Source organism: Sorex araneus, chromosome 5 (genome assembly GCF_027595985.1).
Source record: "Sorex araneus isolate mSorAra2 chromosome 5, mSorAra2.pri, whole genome shotgun sequence".
Taxonomy (NCBI): Eukaryota; Metazoa; Chordata; class Mammalia; order Eulipotyphla; family Soricidae; genus Sorex; species Sorex araneus.
The window spans coordinates 208,749,242-208,767,693 of NC_073306.1; the positions used below are offsets into that span (position 1 = coordinate 208,749,242).

General features: G+C 60.4%; 1 protein-coding gene across 3 annotated transcripts in view; it reads left to right on the forward strand.

Annotated features, from left to right (window-relative positions):
• The window catches only part of AFF1 (ALF transcription elongation factor 1), a 143,052-nt gene that overhangs the window by 84,352 nt on the left and 40,248 nt on the right, over positions 1 to 18,452 (forward strand). For all 3 annotated transcript variants that reach the window (XM_055137931.1, XM_055137932.1, XM_055137934.1), the window contains one exon: positions 18,178 to 18,222. In XM_055137931.1, the coding sequence (XP_054993906.1) occupies positions 18,178 to 18,222 (45 nt within the window). The remainder of the gene's footprint in view (positions 1 to 18,177; positions 18,223 to 18,452) is intronic.

Consider the following 18,452-nt stretch of genomic DNA (forward strand, 5'->3'; position numbering starts at 1 on the left):
CCCCGCGTGAGAGTAACACGCCTGCCCGCCGGGAGACACGTCCCCGCGTCCATATTTAGCCCTCCTCTCTGACGGCTCCTGGGGAGGAATTCCCCGAATGTGAAGCAACCTTCTCCACACAGTTCCTGCAGGGCCCCGGACGTGCCGCCCTGCCCCCCACCCCCCTCCCCCGCCCCCTCCCCCCGCCCCCAGACACCGTGTTCCTCCTGGCAGTGGGGCGGGAGGACAGGAGGTGCTGGGGACTTAGCCTCGGCCGAGCACTTCTGGCTCGAAGGTTCTGAGCCTCTCCGGTGCTCGTGGCAGGTGGCAGTGGCGGGTGGGAGTGACGGCCCTGGTGGTCTTGGTCTCCGTCGGGCCGGGGGCTGCCTTCGCTCCCGTAACCGCTGGGCTCAGTCCGCCGTGAGGGTGTGAGGAGACGCTCCGAGGAGCCAAGAGCAGGCTTGATGGGCAGGAGCCGCGGGCTCGGGGCGCAGCACCGGAAGGCCCCTCCCCAGGGCGCGGGTGCGAGCCCGGCTCTCTTGTGGGCCTGCTCCCAGCCCCGTCTGTGCAAACTCTGCAGCTGTTTTTATTGGGTCTTACTTGGTGGGTTGGGGCCACATCCGACAGTGCTCGGGGCCACATCTGACAGTGCTCAGGGGCCACATCCAACAGTGCTCGGGGCCACATCCGACAGTGCTCGGGGCCACATCTGACAGTGCTCGGGGCCTCTTCCTGGCTCTGCTCAGGATCACCCCTGGCAGGGCTGGAGGGGCCACACAGTGTTGGTGCTGAGAATCGAACCCGGGTCAGCAGCCTGCCGGGCACGTGCCCTTCCTGCTGTGCTGTTCCTCAGGGCTGGGTTTCATTATGATTATTGCTATTGTTGTTGTTTATATGGGCCAGTCCCGGGCATGAGGTGTCCCCTGAGGCCTTGGCTTCTCCTTCACCCTCACCTTCGGGGTTAGGGTGGGCCCTGGGGACCCCCACAACAGAACCGCCAGGCTTCCAGCACGTGTCACTGTTGCATCCCACACGGCGTCCTGGAGGCCCGGGCATGGGTCACGCGTGGTCAGTCCCGGGCTTGCCCTGCGGCCTGCAGTGTGTCCGAGCCCGGTGAAGCTGGTGCCCAGGGTACATAGTCGGGCCCAAGTTCCAGCCCCGACTCTGCGAACCAGCAAAGATGAAAACTTGAAAACTCCCCAGTGGCTTCTGCCGCTCCCGCCTCTCTCCTGAGGTTGGGGGGTGAGGGAGGGGGAGTGTGTGCGCCCCTCTCGGAGGCAGCAGGCAGACCGGGTGGGCAGCATCCAGCTGAGCATCCGTGCAGGGTGGGGGCGAGACCCAGGCCCGGGGCTTCTCCTGCTGCCCCGGCTTTGGGCCTCTCGGGGCAGGGAGATCAAGTCGTGCCTTCTCCCAGAAAGGCCGGCGCGGCAGGTGGCAGTCAGGAGCCTTGGGCTGGCTCCGGCGTGGTCAGATCTCCGGGCCTCTGAGGTTTGCTGGAGCAGAGTGATTCCACTGGGAAATAATGAGGGTGACATCTGGGACTCGGCCTCTGGCTGTGGGAGAACCAGAAAGGCCAAATATGGACATTTCAGAAAAGAAGAAGCAAACACTGGAAAGTGACTAACAGCAGCTTGAGGATAAAGGTCTCAGACAGACTTCTCGCGAGCTGGAGTTGTGGCCTTGGCCTACGTTGCTCCCCTCTCCTCCCCCCTCCCCCCGCTCCGAGCCCGTGTTTACAAACCAGGGAATTATGAGTAAGCAGGGCTTAGGTTTCAGGCCCGGAGAGCCGAGTCCAGCCTGCCACCCTTCATTATCCCGGTCCTGCCAAACGTTTTGAACTTGAAGACACACCTCAAGCTCTGAGGGAAACGTTCTTAAATAATAGAAACAGAATGTTCTTGAAAAGCTCCCGCAGTGCTGGAAATCAGTGCAAAGAACAGACTTGCTCGCGGAGCCCCAGAGGAAAGCCGACGGCTGCCCCATCAGCCCGTGCTGGGCGGTGTTAATTGGGGTTGTTTTCTTGGTGTGTTTTGCTTTCTATTCCCGAGCAAAACGCCAGAAGTACATTTGGTACCAGGATGAGAAATTCCGGTCCCTCCTTGCTGTTTTCATGCTGGCGATGTTTGTGGAGGGTTAGCAGATCCCCCCTCCGGGTCCTGCCTCTGCCAAGATGCAGACATTCAGCCAGCCCTTCCCGTCTCTCTCGTCCGCACGTTCTTCCTGGGCTCTCGCTAGCTCCCCCCGGCCCTTGCGTCTCTTCTCTAGATTAACGGTCTTTCATTCTGAGCCAGCTGATAATCTTTTGGGACAGAAGGCCAGCTATTCCGGGGGGGCCCCAGGATGACTGGCTCGTGGTCTCGGGGGCGTGGGGGGGGGTGGTCGGCACTGGGCAGGTCCCAGAGCAGAATCCCTTTGAGGAGAGCCCTGGATTGTGTTATCATAACAGCTCGCTGGCCTCCCCGGGGGTTGCCAGGATACTTCTGAAAGTTACAGTTTCTCAAGGTTCCCTTCGCCCCGTGAGCACATTTTCCTCGCATGTTCTAAGCAGCTATTTTTTGCACTGATGCCGTTTCATTTGTAATCGTCGAAATCACGAGGCTGGCGGCGGGCACGGAGTCCGTACGCACTGACTTGCTCTCCCCTCCCGAGTGTCTCCCCTCGCCCCTCTGTTGTTGCTTTCTTGGGGGCTGGGGAGTGGGGAGGGGGTCGGGCTCCCTGGGCTGTGCTCATGGGGGCCTTTGTGCCGGGCGCACGTTCTGGTTCTGAGGGTCGTGCAGGTCCGTGCTTGCCATGTTGGTCTCACGTATGTCCCTGGCGGGTCCCCAGGTGGGTGCTGGCTGGCACAGCCTGTCTGTCCTCGGGTCCTTTGGGGGAGATTCGCTCTGTGCCCGCGCTGGGGTCACGGGCAGCAGGGTCGCAGCACCGAGCCCGGCCCACGGCGATGGCCTTGAGGGTCCAGCTCACGGCCTCCTGTGGGCACAGCTGCCCGAGGTGCTGTCCCCTCCCCCCCCAACCACAGTCTGTTCTTGCAGGAAGTGCGGCCTGTTGTCCTGCTGGGTTTTCCTGGCCCCGTGGTAATTTGTTGAATCCCTTTTAATCTCCTTAATCCCTTCGTGTTTTAATCCAGGGACCTTGGTATTTAAGTAATTAGAGGTCCCATTTCTCGCTCCGGCCCCAAGATTCACTGTGGGTGTTTTGTGTTCAGGTTTGAGGGCTGGGGCCAGGGGGAGGGGAATACTTCCCTGAAAATTCACATTGACGGGGTCTCGAAGCCGTGAGTTGAAACTGCATGGGTTAAGGAAAGCATTCTGATATTCAGATTGCTTCTTGCCCTTTTTATAAACTCAAGCTTTGTGGATTCTCTCTCTCTCTCTCTCTTTTTATGAAGTTCACATTTTGAGAGACTCCATGCCAAAGAAAATATTTGCTATTGCATGTTAGAACTTTTTTCTTTTTTTTTTCCAGACTTTATGCTGTAATTAGAGTTTCTTATGTTACTTCCAACATTTAAAGAAAAAATGTTTTAGAATATGTTTAGTTGTGGGGAAAAAAATTCTTATTCCCACTATCAGATTGCCTGGGTTTTCTTATGAAATGTTAAGTTCTTTCCTGTCAGGAGCAATTCTGTCCTCCGAGGACTCAAGTCTTTTCTTTCCTCGGCCCCTGCCCCCTGCCGCCAGCTAGCACTCGGACACTCACAGGTGACCCCGCTCAGTGCCTGCTCTGCTGCCGGCCCTGTGCTGGAAGGACTGTCTCCTCCCCGTGGGGTCCCGCATCACCCTTAGCACCGTCTCACCCAGGGACTTGACACGCCTCCCTCCCTTACCCCTGTCCTTGCTGCCGGCTTGAACCCAGCGCCCACCCCGGCGTGAGCTTCTTCTGTCCCAGCGTGCCCAGCCTCACATGCCCGGCCGGATCCAGGCCCAAACAGCTCGTGCCCTCAACTGCGACGCTGCACGCAGGACCTCTTGAATGGCTTGTTTGGGGCGTGGAGTAGGCGGAGAACGTGCTTCGGCTTCGAGATGGGGGGGTCTGAGTGATGTTCCGGTTCCGCCCGGCAGGGTAGAGCCTGAGCGGAAGCTGCCCTGAGCTGGAGGCCGCTGGCTGCCTGGCCCCGGGACGGCCTGGCCCGTGTGAAGGCTGGAGACGGCCCTGGCGGGGCCGGGCTCAGACGGGAGGGGCTCGGGCGAGGGGAGAGACGGAGCACAGCCTTGTCAGCTGCGGGTGGGCTCGGGGGCTGGAAACGGGAGCTCCGGGCAATCCGGTCTAGCTCGGTAGAGCCCGAAAGATGTCACCGAGGGGCTGGAGTGATAGCACAGCGGGGAGGGCGTTTGCCTTGCACACGGCCGACCCGAGTTCGATTCCCAACATCCCAGATGGTCCCCGGAGCACCGCCAGGGGTGATTCCTGAGTGCAGAGCCAGGAGTGACCCCTGTGCATCTGTGCATCACCGGGTGTGATCCAAAAACCAAAAAAAAAAAAAAAAAGTCACCGAATTGGTTTTTTAAAAAAAAAAAAAACATTAAAGCACTGTGATTTGTCAAGTTGTTCATAACAGATTGTTTCGGGCCTTAAATGTTCCAGCCCCATCCTCCTTCCCTCTGCCAGTGTCCGCACTCTCCCCCCTCCCCAGACACACACAGAGAGATTTCATATCGTTGTTGCGACACAAAGGCAAATGGAATTGTCAAACCTTAGGGGATAGTAGCCAATTGGTGGTAACGTTGGGGTTTGTTTGTTCTGGTTTATTGGTCTCGGGGCCATACCTGGAGGTGCTCAGGGCTGGTTCCTGGCTCTGGTCAGGGATTCGAGGTGGGCTTGGCCACGTGCAAGGCCAGTGCCCTGTCCCCGTGCTGTCCTCCTGCCCTGCCGTCTGCCGTCACCGCTGTATCTCACGGTGACGTTACTGGTCACTGGCTGCGGGTCTGCTGTGCCCCTTGGTGCTCGCTGAGGCTTCTCTGCTCTCGTTTAGGCTCACTGAGCTTTGGGGTCTTCCGTGGAACTTTCCAGTCGGATTCACTGTGATCCTGCCGGGCCCATCCTAGGACACCCGGAGGCGCTGCAGAGCCGCGTATGCGGCTGCACGTTCCGGGAGCTCTAAATCCAAGAGCTGGAGGCTTGGCAGTCTGAAAGTTACCGAGCTGGGCCGTTTCCGAGTCGGAGGGTGTCGGGGATTTGGGGGGGAGGGGGCACAAGGAGGCAAGGAGGGGGGTGAAGACCCCGGGGTGCTCAGTCCGAACCACTGTGCCCGGGAAGAGTCGGCAGGACGTTCTGAAGACGTGGCCCGGGGCTGTCTCTCCGCCAGCACGGTGATAAAGCTGTGATGTTCCTAATTTTTAAAAACGAAACAAGATTTTATCAAAGGGCCATGATTTACGAGGCTACTGACAGCTGCATTTAGGCAGACAGGAATTCAACTCCAGCCCCTCCATCAGTCAGTGTCAGCTTCCCTCTGCCAGTGTCCCCAGGTTCCCCCCGCCCAGATTGGCGTCCCCCCGCCCCTCAGCCTGACTGCCACGTCCCAGAGTTTCAGTGGCTGCCGCCTAGATCTCACGTTTTCCGCTCCGTTGGGTCTGTGTTTCGATGTTTAAGTGGCGGCTTCTCTCCCATTTCTTTTCCCCGGGGGGGGGGGCCCAGGGGCGTGCGGGGGTCAGACACCGGACCTGGCAGGAGAGCATCCGCTTAGGGGGTCTCCGAGCAGTCTTAGAGGCTGTGTGGCACGTCAGAGCTGCCCTTGCTCCCTGCAGCAGGTGAGGGGGAGGGAGGTGGCCCGGCCTCACGCACGTCCCTCCTCTCCCTTCATCCCACAGCACTGGCGTCCTCGTGTCCCGTCACGGTGGCTGTGACTGACTCGGGGCTCGGCCTGAGTCGCCCCTTCCAGGGCCTTGTTGCCGGGTCTCCGACAAGCCCCGTGGTTTGGACTGGGAGAGGCGTCGGTGGGCTGGGCCCCGTCACCCTTGCCACTGGTGTTCCGAGTGTTGGCCCCGGAGCCCTCCCTCCCGGGGGGGCCTACACGCGTGCAGGCAGGTCCGGCGTGGGAGCACTCCCCTTGGCGTGGGGGGGGCTGTGTGGCACAGGCCGGGCCCGTGACGTTGCTCCCGCCTGTGAAGAGGCCGCCAGGATTGAGGGTCCCTGTCCCTCTGCCCCCCCCATCCTGCCCTTTCAGCCTCTGCTGAGGGGCTCCTCCTAGGGTGCTCCTCCTCGCTCTCGCACAACACTGGCCCTGGGTGGGCATCGCTCTCCGCCCCGGGAGCCCCCACCGGGCCTTTCCCAGCTCACGCGTTTCTCTCGCACCCGTTCCTCGTCACTTGGTCCCTTCCCCAAGAAGCTCTTCACCCCCTCGCCCGCCCTCCCTGAGCCCCCCATCCCCGAACCCTCCACCCCGCCCGCAGCCCGCGGGCCCCACGCCCCTGACAGAAGGGGTCTCCCCAGCCCCCCACGCTGTGGCTGTTGGCCTCAGCCGCCCTAGGCCCCTCCATGCTCTCTGTCCTCCCCACCCCTCCTGGGCCGCTGGCCACTATTATCGCCGGTATTTTCATCTTTGGTCTTCGGGCCGTTGCTGGCTGCACTCAGGGATCACCCTGGCTGGGACTGGGGGGACCAAGTGCGGTTTTGTGGATCGAACCCAGGTCAGCCCAAGGCACTTGGTTTTGTGCCCAGAAGGCAAGAGCCGGACCCGCAGCACCGTGTGCCCTGGCCCCGCAGGTCAGATCTTTATTACAGTCCTTGAGCTGACCCAACTTCTGGGGACCCCTAGGCTGTCCCCCCCCAACCCCTCCCTTCTTCCCAGCCTGCCACACGGCTCCTCAAGAAAGTCAGAAAGTCATTCACGAGCAAGAATGAGTCCCCGGGGGGGGGGGGGGGGTTGGGGGAGAGGTCTGATTTTTGCTCTCCCCTCCCCCCTCTCTCTTTTTTTTTTTTTTGGCCACACCCGGTGGTGCTCAGGGCTCCTCCTGGCTCTGTTCTCAGGAATCACTCCTGGCCAGCAACGGGGAGCCTGTGGGATGCCGGGGATCAATCCCGGGTTGGCCGCGGGCAGCTCTAGCACCCACCGCCTTCTCACTCCTCCTTGAGGCACCTGCAGCTTCTCTGCACCTGTTGGTGGGAATCGGGTTTCTGGGGGCTTCCCTGGTGGGGCCTCACCTGCCTCCCTGTCCCCTGCTGCTTTGCTGACTTCCCCTCCCCCTCCTCTTTTTTTTATTTTTGCTTTTTGGGTCACACCTGGCGATGCTCAGAGGTTACTCCTGGCTCTGCACTCAGGAATCACCCCTGGTAGTGCTCAGGGGCCATATGGGATGCTGGGATTAGAACCCGGGTTGGCCGCGTGCAAGGCAAATGCCCTCCCCGCTGTGCTATCGCTCCAGTCCCCTTCCCCCTCCTCTTTGCCCTGCCCTCTCTCCTCCCCTCCCCTCCCCTCCCCTCTGCAACCCTTTCTCCAGGTTGAGGCCTGCAGGCTGAAGGCCCGTGCCCTTTGTGCCTCACCCGTGGGTGCAGGGGCGGGGCGGGGCCGACTCTGCCCTGTGCTCGCCGCTGGTGCTCTCCTCTGGCCCGGCTCCCGAGTCGTGAGCCAGCGTGACATCAGGCTCCATCCGTCTCGCCAGAAAGGGTCCGGCCCACCGGTCTGCAGGCTGGGGGGTCCCCAGGTCACGCTGGGCATTTGCATGGGGCTGGAAGCAGCCTCGTCCCTCACGCAACTGCCCGGCTCAGGGTCCGACCGCCTGGTTTTTGCTGTGCTTGTGAGCGTTGGCCCTGGGGGTGAGTCCGACGGTTTCGTGTGTCCCTGGGGAATAACGGTGTTTCTCCCATCTCTGCTGACAGTCGCCTCGTGGCATTACGGAGATACCAGAGGTTCCCGTGGTCTAGGTCTGAGAGACGAGAGACCTTCTTTTCATAGCTCGTGCACATAGTGACGTGACTATTGATCCCGGAACGGCTGATTATTGGATCATTAGCCGTGGACTGTGTCACTCACGGGGACCGAGCCAGCGGGTGTAGGTAGGGACAGTAACTCCGCCGGCCCCCTGGGGAGTTGGTAGTTGGTGTCTTAGTGACTTAGGATGGTGGACTCTAACATGCCCGGCTGGCGGAGCGGGTGGGTTTTCCCATCAGCCCACTGACCCCCAGGAGGCCGGGCGGTCGCGTGCAGACGCCCCTCGCCGCTCGCTCCTGTCACTCTCTGGGTGCCAGTGCCATCGCTGCCAGCTGGGGGCAGACACTGGCCCCTTAGAGGAGCCTCGTCCCCCATTTGTGGGGACCCACCATGGCTGCTGTCGAGTGACTGAGCACACCGGCCTTGCCGCTGGCCGCGTCCGGCCACCTAGCCACATGTCCCCAGGATTCGGGCCCTTTCTGGGGCCCTGGGACCTGTCCCTGGGGCTGTACTCCCTGTGGAGAGAGGGACGCGCAGAGGAAGTGGCCCCAGAGTGGCCTCGCTTCCCACACGGCCGGTCCAGTGGCCAGTTCTCAGGAGCGGCAGGTTTGATATGGACGCCTGGAGTTGACTTCTTTTTCTTTTTTTTCTTTTTGGGTCACACCCAGCGATGCTCAGGGGTTCCTCCTGGCTCTGCACTCAAGAATTACTCCTGGCTGTGCTCAGGGGACCATATGGGATGCTGGGGATTGAACCTGGGTTGGCCGCGTGCAAGGCAAACGCCCTACCCGCTGTGCTATGGCTCTGGCCCTCGGAGTTGACTTCTGATTATTCTGTCTCTGTGTTGCTGTGAAAATATAGTGAAAATGCTCATTTCCTCGGGAGTCCGGGCCCGGCCGTGCTTATGCCGGGAGGGGCGCAGCCCCCCAGCGCCAGGGTCCTGAGCATGACCTGCACCTGCGTTCCAGGGACCCTCACACTTGCTGCCTCTCCCATGCGTCGCGGTAGAACGCTCCCCTCCCCCCCGCAGGGCACGCCTGGCGCCCCGTGATGGAATAGAGCAGAGATGGGGGCTACAGGCTCAGTCTGCTCTGCACCCCCTCGAGCTCCAGGACCCCCGAGCACAGGCCCAGCCGCTGCCCCTGGAGCTTGTGTTTCCCGTAGGCTTGCCCCCTCCACACTCCAAGGAAAAAAAAAAAGGGTTGTGACCCGCTTTGTTCAAAGGAGCAGAACCCTCCGCACGCCACGTTTGAACGTGCAGCGCACGGGTTAGTTCCTGGCAGACATCTGGTGCTTTTTATTACGCTGAGCTTTAGTTGACTCAATGCGCCGGGCTCGAAAAGTGAATTATAACATAGCTACTACCCATCAAAGGGTCTGCTCTGGGGCTGGGGGGTGTGTGTTAGGTTTTTTTTGTCTTTTATGTACAAAATGACAGTATTATGAAATCCCTGGTGTTGGGTAATTTCAGTAAAATACCGAGATGACTGTGGCGGGGGATGATCACGGTTTGCCCCGCAGAGCGTTGGCTCTGGAATTAATGTCGGAATTACTCAGGGAAAACTCCCCCCATCCCTCGGCTTTTCAGCTTCTTTGCCACTGTGCACGTTGTTTTTGTGTGTTTACATCTCTCTAATCTTAGGGAGGTGGGGGGCGGTGAGGCCCACCCACCCACCAGTGCTCAGGGCTCTGGCAGGGCAAGCCCCTCCCCCATGCTGTCACTCCGGGCCCATGTGTGCCTGGAATCTTCGCCCCTGAAGGTCTGAGGACGTCGGCCTTTGTGTCCTATCTTACATACTTCTCATCATTTCTCTGGAGAGTCTGAAGATCCGTAGCTTGCCCCGGATACCGTCAGCCCCCGGACCTGGGCGCGGAATTAGCCCGAGAGAAGGCGGCCAGCTGCGCTGGGGTCTGCAGGGGTCTTCAGGGCCGTGTGTGCCTCCAGTCAGCCTGCCCTGCCCGTCTAGTTTCCTTCCTACCCCCCCCCAAAAGCCAAGGACTGGGTCGGGGGGGGGGCGCTCTAAGAGGGTCCCCTGGCGGGTACAGTGAGAGCTCGGTCCCGGCGCTCTGCACAGCCAGATGTGGCCGGTCTGAGCCGAGCAGGGGAGGGCGGGATTGCTAAGCAACCGGGCGGGGGCGCCCAGGGAGCCCTGGCGGGTACCGGGCCAGCCCTCGGAGAGATGATGGGGAGCTGCGTGCCGGGGCCGGCCGGCGAGGGGGCCTTTCTGCCAGGTGTGCGGGAGGGTCGGCGGCAGGACGCTCCCAGAGGTAAGTGCCCCAGGCACAGCTCGCCCCCGGGAGGCTCAGGGGTCGCCCCAGGCCGAGACGGGGAGGCTGGGGGAAGGGCACCCCCCATGCAGGGCCCCTCTGGTCCTCCTCCCCCTGCTCCTCTCTGCCCTCCTGTCTCCTGTGTGGCGAAGCCCGCCCCTCCCCGGCCCTCCTGCACCTGCTGACAGGTGACAGACACCCGGCGGGCGGCCCTTTTCCACGGCTCCCTTTGGGCGGCCTCTGGGGACGGGGAGTCTCTCGGGACCCGCAGTCAGTGACTCTGGATGGTGGATCTTCCCGTGTCCTCTCCTAACGCTGCGTCCCTGGGGTGGGAACACTGGGGGTGGCGGATCTTCCCGTGTCTTTTCCTAATGCTGCATCCCTGGGGCAGGGACACGGGGGGTGGTGGATCTTGCCCTGTCCTCTCTCTAACGCCGGGTCCCCTGGCGGGACTCGGGGCTGCCACTCCCTCGCCTGCCAGTTCTCGGAAGGAGTTTCCAAGGGTGCTGGCCTGTTACCTGAGCGATTCCCGTTCTTGCTCTCTTTGGCCCCTAGATCCAAGAGCACTTAGGGAGGGAGCAGGAAGTACAGTAAAGGCAGGCGGGCCGCTGCAGTTGAGTCCCACGGCCTTGGAGCGTGCCCGGCAGTGGGCCCTGGGGGCCAGCGCTCTGGTTAAAGCCCAGAGAACACAGGCCACTTGACCGCGTGTGTCCACGTGAAGGGACAGCCGTCAGGTGGAGGCGTCTCTGCTTGACCGCGGCCAGGGGGCCTCGGCAGGCTCTCGGCAGGCCGTGTGGGGCGTATTCTGGAGGCAAGGACCGTGTTCTCCTTGGCACAAAGAAGTACCTGCCTCAAATAAATTCAAGATCAGTAATAAACATTTTGTTTCTTATCCAGCTTGTCCCTGCGTCCTCTCCCTGCCTCCGTCTTCAGAAAAGGGCAACCATCGATGCTTGTTTGGGGTGGTTGTTGGCCGCAACTTTTGTTAATAAACATTTTCCCTGTTGGCGGTTCGCTAGATCCGTTTAGAAGCGAGATGTGTTTTGCTGGAAGTCGGATGGAATTTGTCGACACTTGCGGGCCCGACTTGTCGACAAAGATAAAATCCAGGAAAAGGAGGGAATGGTCATGACGTCACCCTGCGCCTCAGCAGCCGCTGAGCTGCCTCCCCTCAGTGAGAGCCACGCTGTGCACGCGTGTCTCGGGCCGTAGACGCGGGGAGATTACGGCCGTAAACGGAATCCCGGCCCATGGATGTACCTTCCTCGAGTGACCCTTGGCGCTTTCCCGGGAGCCTGGCAGTGCGGGCGTTGGTTACCGGGGAGATAGAGCCCCACGATTGCCAGGCCTGGCTTGCCCCCAGCCGGGAGGGCAGGGCTTCTCCAGGGGCCCGTGTTTATTAGCCGGCTGGTATTCCCGGGGCGGGTGGAGCCCGGATCCTGTCCTCGGAGGCTGCCGCCTCGCCTTGCTAGTTCTCTCCCTGCCCCACCTTCCTGGTTTTTTTTTTTTTAATGCCAGGAGACAAACACCCCCCTTACACACACACACACCCTCTAGCCCGGAGGGGCCCGTGCGGTCAAATCTCACACACACACACACACACACACACACACACACACACACACACACACACACACACACCCTCTCTCTAGCCCGGAGGGGCCTGTGCGGTCAAATCTCACACACGCACACACACACACACACACACACACCCTCTCTCTAGCCGGAGGGACCTGTGTGGTCAAATCTCACACAGACACACACACACAGGCAAATCTCACAGGCACACACACACACACACACACATACACACACCCTCTCTCTAGCCCGGAGGGGCCTGTGTGGTCAAATCTCACACAGACACACACACACGGGCAAATCTCACACACAGACACACACACACACACACACACACACACACCGGGCAAATCTCACACACACACACACACCCTCTAGCCCAGAGGGGCCTGTGCGGTCAAATCACACACACACCCCCTCTAGCCCGGAGGGGCCTTTGTGGTCTCGCACACACACACACACACACACACACACACACACACACACACACCTCTAGCCCAGACAAATCACACACACACACACACACACACACACACACCACACACACACACACACACACACACACACCTCTAGCCCAGAGGGGCCTGTGCGGTCAAATCTCGCCATTCTTTCAGACAAAGTGTGGATTAAATGTCTTACTTTATTCACATGACTTCAGTCTCTTTTAACTTTATCAAGGAACTGCTTTAGAGGGTTTTTGTTTCTTCGCTTATGCCCAGCTCGGCAAAAAAAAAAGTCCAGCTGAGACAGAATTCCGTTTGACAGGCCCTTCCCAGACTCAGCGAGCCCAGCGTGCCGCAGCTGGGGGCGGCTGTGAGCCCCGCGGGGGCTGGCACGGGCCTTGCCAAGGTGCTTTAGCCCGAGGACCGCCAGAGCCCTCGCCAGGGGCCTGTCTGCACCCTCGCCGCCTGGGGGCTCTTCCGGCCTGCAGAGTCACGGGAACCCCAAAGTCAGACTAAATTCCTGCCCCGCGGGAGGAGACCTCAAGGTTTCAGCAGGCAGAGTGATGGGGGTGGGAGCTGGGGCCTTCGGACTGTGGGAGCCCCCGCGCCTGTGTCCTGCTGGGAGTGACCCCGCGTCTGGAGCTGGCCTTTGGGGCCCCCTCCCCCTTCCCCTTTTACCCAGGCTCCCCAAATCATTCCTGGCTGCTGCCCCACAGTGGGCGTCTCAGCCCCTCAGGGATTGATGGCAGGGTGTCACAGTCAAGAGCGAGGGTGCTGGGGGGAGCACTGTCAGGTGAGCAGTGGCACTCTGCTTGTTTGGGTCCCCGTCTTTTTTTTTTTTTCTTTTTTTGGGTCACACCTGGTGATGCACAGGGGTTACTCCTGGCTCTGCACTCAGTAATCACTCCTGGCGGTGCTCAGGGGACCATATGGGATGCTGGGAATCGAACCCGGGTTGGCTGCATGCAAGGCAAACGCCCTCCCCACTGCGCTCTCGCCCTGGCCCCTGGGTCCCAGTCTCTCGGCATGTTCTGGTTCTGCCCCGTGATTACCTTCGGGTAACAGCGTGGCAGCTCCCCTCCAGCTGAGCTCCTGCCGAGACCACGCCCCCCCCTTCACTTCCACACCCAGGCGCTGGTGGCCTGTGATCACACACAGACTGTACGTGAGGCATCAGCAATAAGGAGTGTGCTTGTTTGTTTTGTAAAAAGGACTTTAGAAGTGTTGGAGGAGCATATCAGGAGTTCTTGCCTTTATCTAATCTCGAGAAGCCCAGCAAAGGCTCAGAGCTTTATCCTCCCCGTATCCCCGTGGATGTTTATAGCAGTTAAGTGCTTGCAATTAATTATGTGGAGAACGGCTGCTCACGCTTGGATTTCTGTTCATTTAAAGTAGAGATTAGGAGCCAGAGTCGAGATTTCTTAGTTAGAAGGTGACTTTGTTTAATAATAACATCAAACCTTTTTTTCACAATATTTTTAGTAGCTTAGCTCATGCAAATTAGGAGTTCTAAATTGTTTTATGCTTAGAAAATTACTTTTTCGACACCAGCGAGGAACTTGCTCCACTGGTGTGATTATTCAGATTGAGCTGTGAGTTGCTGTTTCATTCAAAATACTTCTTCCGGCAAAGTTTCATAAGTTTCAGTTCGGGTGAGGGTTTTGTCTTGTTTTTGTACAGTTTTGTTGCCGTCGGTTTGTTTTGATCTCTAACCCCATTCTGGCTGACGAAAGTCAGAGTAACGTACTGCCATTGGCTTCTGGAAGGACATTTTACCCACTGGTGAATTTTCACCTGCAGGTGGAAAGGTGGGGTAAGATGAGCCCATCTAGTGAGTGGCATGAGGGTGTAAACAAACACACACATAGCCAGGAAGTAAGGGGTCAGGGCAGTAGCGCAGCCGGTCGGGCACTTGCCTTGCATGTGGCCAACCTGAGTCCGATCCCCGGCACCATGTATGGTCCTGGCACCCGTCAGGAGGGATCCCGGAGCACAGAGCCAGGTAAAGCCCCAAGCACCGCCGGGTGGGGCCCAAAAATAACAACTGGGAGTTTGGCTTCCGAGTGTCCCAGCAGTTCCGCCTTTGGGCATCTAGTCCACGGGCAGAAAGACTATTCCGAAAAGCCACCTGCACTCACTCCTGTGTCCACTGCAGCGCTGTCCACAGTGGCCAGAATCTGGGAAGCGCTCGGCAGGGACCCAGTGTGGGAGGGGCACAGACAGAGGGGGGCGGCCACCCCTTCCCTCCCACTCGCGCCCTGCGGTGCTGTGGCCGGCCGTCCTTGGACACTCACTGCCAGTGTCCCGGAGCTTCCTGGTGGCCGTGAATAAGCTTGTCCTTATCAGTCTCTTTCCTGGCAGCGTTTGTTTTGTTTGCGGAACGCCGGGAGCCGCCTGCAGCTAGCCCCAGGCCCCTTACGCGAGCCTTCCTTCCCTCCCGTCGGCCAGTTGGGTGTTGAAAACAGGCTTCAGTGGGCTGAGCCCGTGTGGCAACCATTTCACAATCTCTGGAAACCAGTCGGCCGCGGTCTGCCGTGGTGGAATGAGTCAGTTCTGGAAGGAAACTCAAAGGGAAAGAAACTACCAGAGAATTTGTGTTCCTTTGCTACACATCGAATCTTTTCACCTTCGTTTTTTGTTTTGGTTTGTTTGGGGGCCACACCCAGCAATGCTCAGGGCTTCCCCCCTTCCCCCCCCCCCCCCCCCCCCCGTGCTCAGGAATTTCTGCGGGTGGTGCTCGGGGAATGCTGGGATCGAACTCGGGTCAGCTGCGAGCAAGGCAAGCACCTTACCCTCTCTCTGTACTGCCGCTCCAGCCCTTCACCTTCACAAAGCTCTCGAAACTTCAGCCGAGGGGGCTGGAGCGATAGCGCAGCGGGGAGGGCGTTTGCCTTGCATGTGACCAACCCGGGTTCAGTTCCCAGCACCCCTGAGCACCGCCGGGAGTAATTCCTGAGTGCAGAGCCAGGAGTAAGCCCTGTGCATCTCCGGGTGTGATGCAAATAAATAAATAACTGTTAGCAGAAGTCTTCACCCCCACACTGGGGTCCCAGCCCTTAGCTGTGTGTCTGTACCCACGCTGGGGTCCCAGCCCTTAGCTGTGTGTCTGTACCCACGCTGGGGTCCCAGCCCTTAGCTGTGTGTCTGTACCCACGCTGGGGTCCCAGCCCTTAGCTGTGTGTCTGTACCCACGCTGGGGTCCCAGCCCTTAGCTGTGTGTCTGTACCCACGCTGGGGTCCCAGCCCTTCATCTCTCCTGCCGGCTGCCTCTGGGGACTGCTGTGGTGGGCACACATGCTTGCAGGGCCCCTGTGGCACTGGGACCTGCCCGTGTCCCTGGGGGTCAGCATCCGAGGCCCCCGCCTACACGGCAGGTGCTTCTGCTGTTGTCACCATGGGGCGCGAGTGAGACCGTTTGCTTTGACTGCGTGTCAGCAGAGAGCTGCTTGTGAGGGCTCGTTTCCTGCCCCGCCCCACCCCGCCCCGCCCACAGCCCTGCTGCTGTGTAAGAGGCAGCAGGGAGTTGGCTGCAGTGCCTGGGCGTGTGTGCACGTGTGTGGTGCATGTGCATGTGTGTGTGAGTATGTGTGTGAGTATATGCATGTGTGCATATGTGCACATGTGTGTGGGTATACATGTGTGTGCACGTGTGTGCGGGTATGTGTGTATGCATGTGTGCACGTGTGTATATGAGTATGTGCATGCATGTGTGTATGTGCAAGCCTGTGTGCATGTGTGCGAGTATGTGCACGTGTGTGTGCATGTGTGCGTGCAGATGCAGGTGGGGGTACTGCCGTTTTCCGTGATGGATGGACTCGCCCTTCCTGCGGGCAGTGCGTCTCTGACCGTTGGTGGTGGAGAGCCAGGCGTGCAGCGGCCTCCCCTGGCGTGTGGCCCGGCCGTGCCCTGCTCTGGTTTGCTGTGGCCCCTGGAGTCCTGCCTGCCGGGGCCGTGCTGAGTGGGGCCCTGGGGTGGGCTGGGAGGACCGGGTGGGAGGCCTCTGGCCCTGCCGACTCAGCCGCTGCGGCCGTGTCCGGGCTGAAGGTCCTGCTGTGAGCGCCCCAGGCCGTGCCTCGGTCTCCCCCGTGTTTTCCTGTCCGTGGAATCTCCCTTTGGTCTGCGGCCCCCAGCATCTCCCACCATCCCCTCAGGTGCCCGCTCCTGGCGGGCCGCCTCCTCCACGCGCCTCCTGGTGGGGTGCGGGCCTGCCCCGGGGGCGTATCCATCCCCAGGGGCCGCGGCTGGTGCTGGGGCCTTGCGCTGGGCGTCAGACTCTCGGTCTGTCTGGAGTCAGTGCCCCGGGGTCGGCCCCGGCCCCTCCCCCGCGTCTGAGCGAGATGGAGATGGGTAGGGCCAGTCACGGGATTCTGCCCGTGTGTAAACTAGAAGCTCGGGGGCTCTGTGATGGCCAGACACGGTGACTCGGCGCTGGCCGCTGGGTTGTGAAGGTGGGAACGTCCCCTGTGGCCCTGCAGGCGTGGCGGGCCGGTCTCCTGCCGTCCGCGCCCTCACCTGCTCCCGAGTCTCTGTGCTTGCTGTTCCGTCGGGTCCCGGCCTCGCTCCGGCAGCCTTGCAGGGAGAGGAGTCTGGGCAGGGCGGTCTGCCCCGCGCTCTGACCTCGGGGTCCGTCCCTGGGGGGCACGGCGGGAGCGGGGGCCCTGCGGAGGGGGGTCTCCAGGGCTCGGTCCCGAACGGTCGCTCTGGGTTTCCCTGGCTCTCCATGTGGGTTCCGAGGCCCAGAGGCGGGCGGGTAGGTCCGGCTGCTCTGACCCCGGCCAGGCTTGGTTCCTGGGTTCAGTGTACGGATCGGACTCTGCTCCCCGAGTCACAGCCATGAGCTGTGCCTGTCACACACTAGGAACATGATCCCGGGCCGGGGTGGGACTCGGGCTCGAGGGCACGTCAGGGCATGTCAGAGGCCCTGGGCCGGGTCCTGCCTCCCTGCTCCCAGTTCTCTACCGGACACCAGCTCTCCTCTCCCCCCCCCCCCCCCCGCCCCTGCGGCTGATGCCCCACAGCCCGGCCCCTCCCCCAGGCCCCGGTGTTGCCTCTGCCGAATCCTTTCAGTTCCACCCAGAGCAGTGTGTGTGTGTGTGTGTGTGCGAGTGTGTTGTGTGTGAATGTGTGATTGTGTTGTGTGTATGAATATGTGTGAGCGATTATGTGTGTGAGTGTGTGATTGTGTGTGAATATGTGATTTGTTGTGTATGTGTGAGTGTGTGTAATTGTGTGTGAGTGTGCGATTGTGTTGTGTGTGTGTGAGTGTGCGATTGTGTTGTGTGTGTGAATATGTGTGAATGATTGTGTTGTGTGTGAGTGTGTATGAATATGTGTGAGTGATTGTGTTGTGTGTGAGTATGTGTGAGTGATTGTTTTGTGTGTGTGTGATTGTGTGAGTGTGTGTGTGTGAGTGTGCGATTGTGTTGTGTGTGAATATGTGATTGTGTTGTGTATGTGTGAGTGTGTGTGTGTGTGCGATTGTGTTGTGTGTGTGATTGTGTGTGTATGTGTGAGTGACTGTGTTGTGTGTGTGTGCGTGCGCGGCTTTGAGAGGACGCCGCCAAGACTCTGGGCTGTGTTCCTTGTGACCAGACCTAGCAGGGTGAGACCCGGGACTCCCGGCGCGGTGAGCTTGCCCGGCACATTCCTCAGGCCCTGTGGTCGTGGCGGAGCGGGCGGGAAGAGATAATTCTCAGCTGCCCCCAGGCCCCCCGGGGGAGGCGTGGTGTGTGTGTGTGTGTGTGTGTGTGTGTGTGTGCTTGTGAGCACGTCCGCACGTGTCGCGCGCGGGACCGCAGGGTCCGTAGCCGATGGGTTCAGAGATACGGGAGAGCTTACCTGTTCCCGCTCTCGCCCGCCCGCCTGCCCCTGGCTCGCTGGTGTTCCGGGTTCCCGACAGAGTCCGCAGCTGGCCCGCCTCTTGCCCGTGCGGTCTCGTGCAGCGGCAGGAAAGGTGGGGCCCGGGGTGGTCCCGCCTTGGAGGTGCCCCTCTGCCGTCCCTGCCCGCCCGTGAGCTAACCCTGCCTCTCTCCCTTGCAGCTGACCTACTCCAATGAAGCGCACTGTGTCGAAGAAATCCTGAAGGTGAGTTCCCTGGCACGGCCCTCCCTGAGGGCGGACCCCCTCTAAAGTGCTCTCGGTGCTCCCAGAGCCAAGTAAAGGACAGTGCTTTCCAGAGGGGTCCGGGGAGGGACGGTGGAGACGGGACATCGCCAGAGTCGGGAGACACCCCAGGCTTCGCTGGCCGGGGCCAGTCAGGCGGCGTCAGAGCCCCTTGGTGTCCCGGCGGGGACACCTCATAGCAGCCTCGTCTC